The sequence below is a fragment of the Mytilus galloprovincialis genome, chromosome 2, assembly GCF_965363235.1.
Source record: "Mytilus galloprovincialis chromosome 2, xbMytGall1.hap1.1, whole genome shotgun sequence".
Lineage (NCBI taxonomy): Eukaryota > Metazoa > Mollusca > Bivalvia > Mytilida > Mytilidae > Mytilus > Mytilus galloprovincialis.
Genome location: NC_134839.1, coordinates 93,727,465 through 93,735,449, shown reverse-complemented (window position 1 = coordinate 93,735,449; position 7,985 = coordinate 93,727,465). Strand labels below are relative to the sequence as shown.

The window sequence follows — 7,985 nt, the reverse complement described above, 5'->3', positions numbered from 1 at the left end:
CGAGAAAGCCAAAACATAGATACATTTATTGATTATATATATTGCGTGCTTGCATTTTATATAACACAGTGACTGTGACATAACGAATATGAATACTATCGAAAACAGAAGCTGCTTCATATCTTAATCTTTTCCACGATATTGTCACAGATGATGCACAACTTCAGACCAGAATCTATGACATATTTTAGGATTTCAACTGTCAAAATTGTCAGTTTTCCATTCCTCAGCAATAGCATTTCATCTTTCCATCGTATGACTTTTGCATACCTCGGTTCAAAAGTGTCGATCGTGCATGTTCACACTATACTGACTTCATTAGCAGAGATGTTCTCCTTACACAAAAAAATGCTCCTATAGAGTTATAACGAAAAAACGACTGAAACGAACACGACATAAATGTTACGGTCACTATCACGACATGTTTTCCTTTCTTATACTTTTACATACCAGAAAAGCGTATAATCTGTGAATTTACTCAAAATAGTGATATTTTGACTGGGTGTTGATTTAACTGTCATACAAGTGAGAGGTTTAGCTAGCTATAAAACTAGGGTTAATCCACCATTTTCTACACAAGAAAATGTCTGTTCCAGGTCAGAAATATGACAGTTGTTATTTATTCGTTTGATGATTTTGCCATTTAATTAGGGACTTTTTGTTTTAGTTTTCCTTGAAGATCAATATTTTTGTGATTTTACTTTTTACATTGCTAGTGATGAATATAGCATAGCTAAAGAGGCTTTTCTTGTAGGTGCAGTTGTGTCCGTTATCTTAATTTGACTTCTTAATCGATAAAAAGGATTTAAACATCGGTAAAGTACTGTTACCTTAATTTTACAGGTAGAAGAAAATAGAAGTAATGAAATGGATGAATGGTGAGAATTATTTGTTTTATAGATTTGTGGATTTCTGATAAAACGTTAGAAGCTAGTAATTATGAAAAAGATTTCAACCTTCTATTGTTGTCAAAATAAGTTAATTCAAAATGGTTGGGATCCGATCACCTATTAATCTGTTTCTCTTTGAATTGATTGGTTAAATAGTGAAATCATGAAAAAATTGAATTTAAAGCTAGAAAAAAAGACACAAGTAGAACTTTGTAACACATGATTAGAAAGTAACTTAATGGACAAGTTATGAACGTTACTTTTACCCAAGAAAATTGTGATGCTCATCTACTCCGTCAAAAAATGTTTGGAATCCTACATTGGATTACGGTTTATTGTGACTTATAAGTAAACTTTATTTTGTTGATCATTTTTGGTTTTTACATATTCTGTCTATCTACTGAAGTATCAGCGAAATAACACAAATATATGTATTAAAAAATCGACATTCAAGGGTAATAATTCAGACAAGATCAGGTGTACCAACATAAATATCCATCCTTCGTTTTTTTAGGGAAAACGCATGGGATGTTTATGAAGAAGGAAATTTAGACAAATGGAAAACAGGTATTTGCGAAAAACTAGAAGGCTTCTTAAAATTGACATTTGCCGCTTTTCTCTTTGTGATTATTTTGGTTAGCGGAATCTTGTCCCGAATAACTTTACATATCATGATTTGGCATCTGCAACCACCTGCAGGTAACATTACATCTCGGCTTGGAACAATGGGACATTTATTAGAATTTAGAGATGATCAGTGTGAGAATGTAGATGTATTAGATTGTATGAACAGATCAAAATATGTTGACGAAGAATGGATTTGGGCGTTATTTTTAGTCATCATTATTCCGTATATCTTTGGAATGTTTTCATCTGCGCGAAAAATGTGCAAGCAAAATGGAGAAGAAAACAAATCTAAAAAGGAAGAACAACAAAACTCATGGCGACCTAAAAATGTTGTAAGTAGAAAATAACTGGATTTATTAATTTATTAATCATTTCATAAGTAATCAAAATGGTCGAGGTGTGCAAGAAGATGTCATTCAGTCTTATATTTTTTATGTCGTCCGTAACTCCTCTAACAGGCTTTTCGGACCATATTGACTATATACCTTTTGTTCCTCTATTAATAGGCTTTCGAATGACGTAGAAGGTAGACAGGGGGCGTAGCTAGGTTCCAGATCAACTGTAGGCACAAATCGGCAGGGGGTCTGTGGGCCGTTCAAGGCCCCCTGCAGGTCCAGGGCGGAGCCATAGTAGGGGGTTCAGGCCCTTACAGAAAACGGTTTTCAGCATTTTAGTTGCATAATTTTGTGTACAAAAATATCATATTTACTGGTTTTTATCATGATAATATTCATGAAGAAAAGTTCGAAGAATTAAGAATAATATTACATTAACACCTGAATTAACGTAGTACAAACAAAAATCTGAAAAAAACCCCAAATATTTACAATATGCCCTAGATCATATTAGTTTTAGATTAAGGCAAACAGAGGGTCAAAGGAAAAGATTTTCAACTTTTTTGAACGAATCTTTTAACTCAAATTTGGGCAAAAATATTTCTGAACTTTTATGAATAACTTTCAGATACAGTTTCATACATAAAGACAATGATACATTTACTCAAAGTCAAGTCGACGGTTTTGTTCTGCCGATAAAATCAGTTATACTCGCATCAACATCAACATTGAGGTGTCGGTGGATATGAAGAAGAGATAGATTTGAAAGTCGCTCGTCTCCCATTGTCGATCTCAGGTAGGATTTGACGCGTCTCATCGCGCTGAAGGATCTTTCACTAGTTGCCGATGAAACAGGCATTGTCAATAAAATCCAAATAATCTTATACACTGAAGGGTACAGATCGGCGTTTGTTACGTTAAGGACACCATAAAGTCTATATGTTCTGTTGTCTTCAATACGCCAACGGGCTTTCCAGCATGCTATCTCATCTTCAAATTGTTTTTCACCTAAATCCGAACGGTACAAGTTGTAAATTTTGTCTGCTATTTCTGGAGTCAAGTTCTCTAATTTGGCAATAATACGGATTAGAATTAAAATGTTTATTTATTTTATTTTATTTTATTTTCCAAAAGGGGTATAATCGGCAAATTATGTATAGGCACGTGCCTAGTCGAGCCTTAGGTAGCTACGCCCCTGGCTCAGCCTACTAGATCTGTAATACGGAGCTGAAGCGTCCTTTTTTTTTTCTAGACAAATTTTTTTTTATGACTGTGGCGAAAAACAATCTATTTTTTTCGCGACAAGTCGAAAACATTTTTTTTCTTTCAATTTTAGCATTACATATAGTGGCAGCTGAGGGTGAAACAAACAATTTTTTTTTCTCAGAATCCAAAACAAATTATTTTTTTCTCCAAAAAATGGAAACAAACCATAGCCCCCCCCCCCCCCCCCCCCCCGAAAATCAAATGGTTGCTGCCTAATGAGTCTAATGCCGGCGTCACACATTTGCCTACAGACCGACGTGCACCAGATATACAGAGAAAATTTTCAAGTCCGCATACGTTAGGTGCACGCATGAGGAATTATAATTTTCCGCGTTTCGAAGTATAGAGGAAAATTATTGTACTAACGGTTCTTTCAATATATGTATGGACACGTGATATTAATTGTAGTATCACGTGAATGGTCATTTTTCGCGGGTTAATTTCCCTATCAGACCATTCTCTCGCCAACTTCGAACTGGTCAAGTTCAGATTTAATGTTGGTTCATAATTGTTTGATTTTTTTTCTTGTTTTTGTACTATATATTGGTATTTTTGTTTGCTATTACACATTTTGATGATATTTTGTTTGTGTAAACATAAGCTAACTTTCAGTATTGTCCAAGTACACCTCTCGAGACGATCTTCCGAGCATTAGGGTTTAGACACAGGTTTCGATATCGACTAAGGTAACTTGGTTGTTGGTTTTTCCTGGCCGGCGGGTTCGTTTATGACGGAGTTAATGTTTTCATTTCGTATTGAAAGCATTGTTTATATGTATATATATATTATTGCATAAAATATTATGTTTGTTATGATAGATTATAATAAAATCCGGTGTCCTTCTAGTCTTGTGGGCGATCGGCAATTATAAATTGTGTTTTATATATTTATTGTTATATATAAGTATAGTGTGTACCGCTAAGTAATTGTTAAACGCGCGTTGCATAAGTGTTAACTACGTCAAAAGCAAAGGTATTACGCTTGGTGAACGCATAACAATTTTCATCTAGCTAGCGTTTGTCAAGCGTATGCCTGTTCGCTACACGCACGTAATATATACGCTACAAGCGCGTTGAAAACGCTACAGATAAGTTTGAAACACCTGTATACACCTCAAGATCGTTCGACTATTACTTACGTATGTGGAGCGTGTTTGTAACAATTACCCCATAATTACACGTCCCAGACACGCCGAAAGCACGGATTATCGTCCCAGATACGACCGGGACGCGTCTCAAATACGTTTAAGGGACGTTTTTCCTTCGTAGCGTGCATAGTCAACTACGTTAGACAAACGCCAGACAAACGCCAACATACGTTACCCGAAAGCCCGATAAACGCTAATATACGCTTCTCGTACGCCATTAACACGCTTAAAGCTCGTTGTGCACACGATACATATATGATTGAATGCGTTCAAAACTTCTAGCGTATTGACAGCGTACATGTTTTTTAACACGCCCGGCGTACATCAGTGCTATACGCTGATGTGCGACGCTGATATTACGTAGACGAAACGCGCGTATCAGGGGCGGATCCAGTCATTTAAAAAAGGGGGGGTTCCTAACCCAGGACAAAGGGGGGGGGGGGGTCCAATTACATGTCCTCATTCAAATGCATTGATCGTCCAAAAAAAAGGGGGGTTCCAACCCCCGGAACCCCCCCCCCCCCTCTCTGGATCCGCGCCTGCGTATGGTAACTTTGATATAAACTATTTTCACCACTGGGTCGATGAAACTGCTGATGGACGTTTCGTCCCCGAGAGTATCACAAGCCCAGTAGTCAGCACTTCGGTGTTCACATGAATATCAATTACATTGTCGTTTTTATAAATTAGCTGTTTGCAATACTAAGATTTTCTTATCTCAGGCATAGATTACCTTAGTCGTATTTGGCACAAAATTTTGGACTTTTGAGTCCTCAAGGCTCTTCAACTTAAATACTTGTTTGACTTTATTACTATTTTGACCTGATAGTCTCTGATGAGTCTTATGTAGACGAAACGCGCGTCTGGCGTATTAATCTATATAAGAAGCCTGGTACCTTTGATAACTATTTATCATGGACCAGATTGAAGTAATGGTCAATTAACGTAAATTTAAACATTTCAGGTGGAAACAGATCAGGAAAAGAAAACCAAAATAATCGTAAGTAGAAAAGAACGGAATTGATTGATTTATAAATCATTAGAAAAGTAACCGAAATGGTCGGGTTTGGCAAGATAAAATTCAGTAAATTATTTAATATTAAGCTGGCGTCATATTTTGCATTTTGAGTATTATATTCGTCATTTTTTATATCGGGTTTGACATCACAGTTGCAACATTCAGTATAGCAGTGTTATTCATACTGCTCAAAATACGAAATACAACATTGATTTCTTGGTAAGAAAGAAAAAAAATATCCAAAATGAAAAATCAGTATTTTGTTTTGCACACATATCAATATATATTTAATTCAGATAAACGAATTTGAACTAACAATAATAACAGCAATATGGTATAATAATTACTTATAAACTTTACTTTGTGACTTTTTATACATTGTGACTTGGATAGAGAGTTGCATTATTGACACTCATACCATATCTATTTATCTATATAACTTTATTTTAGCTTTTTCTAGCATCCGAAGTCCTGGATACAATAGGAGTATTTTTGATGGTATTTGTAGTCCTACCTGCGTTTGATCCTGCAACTGCATCTGTTGTTTACCTGGTTGTAGGTTTGCCATTATGTTTACTCGACTGGCTCGACACAGTTTGTCAAAGCTGTTGTCAAAACTCGTCGTCTGAACAAAATAGAGTAAAATCGGACGGAAAGTTGAAGAAATGCACGAAGTTCCTGAAAAATACAAAAATGAATTGCATTTATTCATCGGCTGGCGTCATATTTTGCATTTTGAGTATTATATTCGTCATTTTTTATATCGGGTTTGACATCACAGTTGCAATATTCAGTATAGCAATGTTATTCATTGGAATTCGGTACTACCAAAATTTTACGAAGCATCTACCAGGGGAAACACAACTTATCGATCACAATCGGATGACGGTCACATGTTTTTCATTTCTTGCTAAAATTGGTGTGCTAATTATCTGTCTTTTGGTTACTGTCCACGCTCAACAAGGACTAAACGCGTTATTTGGCAGTGGAGAATCTAACTACAGAAAACCAAATATCGATTTAGAATTAGGCAATGATGAAACGTGTGCAAATTATGTTCCATTTGTTGTTGCAACCATCAATATATTTTCAAGTTTAGTATTTTACAAAACAGCTAAGACTGCCTGTGCTATTTGCTGTCAGATAGTAGTTTTTGGATTTGCGATAATATTTTTAGTTCCTGTTATTAACTTAGTTGCTTTGATAAAATTAATGGAAATTCCACAGACACTTAAGTTCCAGTCATGTGATATATTCTTTTCGCAATGGCAAATCAACTCGATTTCAGATATAGGAAATGAGTGGTGGCAAATACCTGTTTCTTTTACCATGGCTATTTTGTCTTTTGCATGCCTTTGTAGATTCGTATTTTATACAAATGGTGTACCACAAAGCCAAACTAGCAGGTAATTACCTTTATCATACTTCGTATAATTGTCAAAATAGAACTGCGTGAATACAGGAAGAAGATAACTAGGAGGTCATTCAAAACAATTTTGTTACAAAAAAAAAAAAAAACCTCACAACAGAGGCATTCAAAAAGACGACAAGGCAAACAACATATAATACCAAAAATAAAATAAAAACGAACAAGATTAAAATGGAATATTAACAGTATATGTAATATTCAGAGTATAATTATGTCAGTTTGTGTTTCAAAATATTGAACAAAAAAAAAGATAAAAAAAAATGTATAACGCATTCTACCCTAAAAGACATTTAGAGCGCAGCAAACCATCTTTAATAATAGTCGATGTCTATAAAATACGTTAAGCCATTATTCGTCTCAAGTCTATAAAAATTGCCAATAAAAAACCAAAATAATTAACAAATCATACTTCTAAAAGGATAATCATTGTCTGTCTACATGGTATGGGTTTTGTTGATGTTTGAAGGCCGTACGGCAATCTTTGTCTTATTGGTAATCATGTTTCATCATCTTCTCATATTTATATTCATTGCAGGGCTTCGTTTAAACAATTTGTATATTTTTGAAAAGAGCACAAATGACAAATATACAACAGGAAACAAGAAAAACTTATATAAATCTGTCTCCCTTGAAACTACAATATTGGTAAAATAGTGTTAAGAAACCTGCTTTAATATAGTTTTCAATTTATACATGCTTATTTTGTGGTTCATGTTCAACTAATGATTTGTCCATTAGATTGACAAACATTCTGTCCACAATGAAAGAGGGTCCTCGAAAATACTATGAAACTGTTTACTCGCGTAGTGGGATTAACAATATGTGGATTCTAAAAAAACTCTCAAAATCTTCTGGATAATTTTCAACCTCGATCTTTTTCTGAAATAAATTCTATCAAAACTTTGATTTTTTAACCATGTATACTCCCATTCCCCATGAGAAATTGAAAAATCGTCTAAAAGAAATAATCCACAAAGCTTTATAACATAAAAATGGTAGCATACGCTATAACTTATTACTTTGGGATACCATACGACATATTTTGTTATTAGTGAACAGAAAGGTAAAACATACAACATAGAGGCATAAGGGATCAGTATGCTGGAGTCTTATAAACAACATATTTGTTGAATATGGAGACTTTTTCAACAAATTGTAGACATTTCTATTGGAACGAACTGTGCGCCTCTCCTTGTTGACCTCTTTTTATTTTCACATGAGTGTGAGTTCCCTTAGACGCTTGTCAAAAACAAGAAGACCAAAGATAACAGGG

The 7,985-nt window shown here is 34.8% G+C and overlaps 1 protein-coding gene across 1 annotated transcript in view; it reads left to right on the top strand.

Moving 5' to 3' along the window:
* Nucleotides 1-844: 844 nt before the first annotated feature.
* The window catches only part of LOC143062578 (chitin synthase chs-2-like), a 51,851-nt gene continuing 44,710 nt past the window's right edge, over nt 845-7,985 (top strand). The window contains exons 1-3 of the mRNA XM_076234240.1: nt 845-878; nt 1,405-1,849; nt 5,734-6,689. Of these exons, the coding sequence (XP_076090355.1) occupies nt 868-878; nt 1,405-1,849; nt 5,734-6,689 (1,412 nt within the window). The 5' untranslated portion in view covers nt 845-867. The remainder of the gene's footprint in view (nt 879-1,404; nt 1,850-5,733; nt 6,690-7,985) is intronic.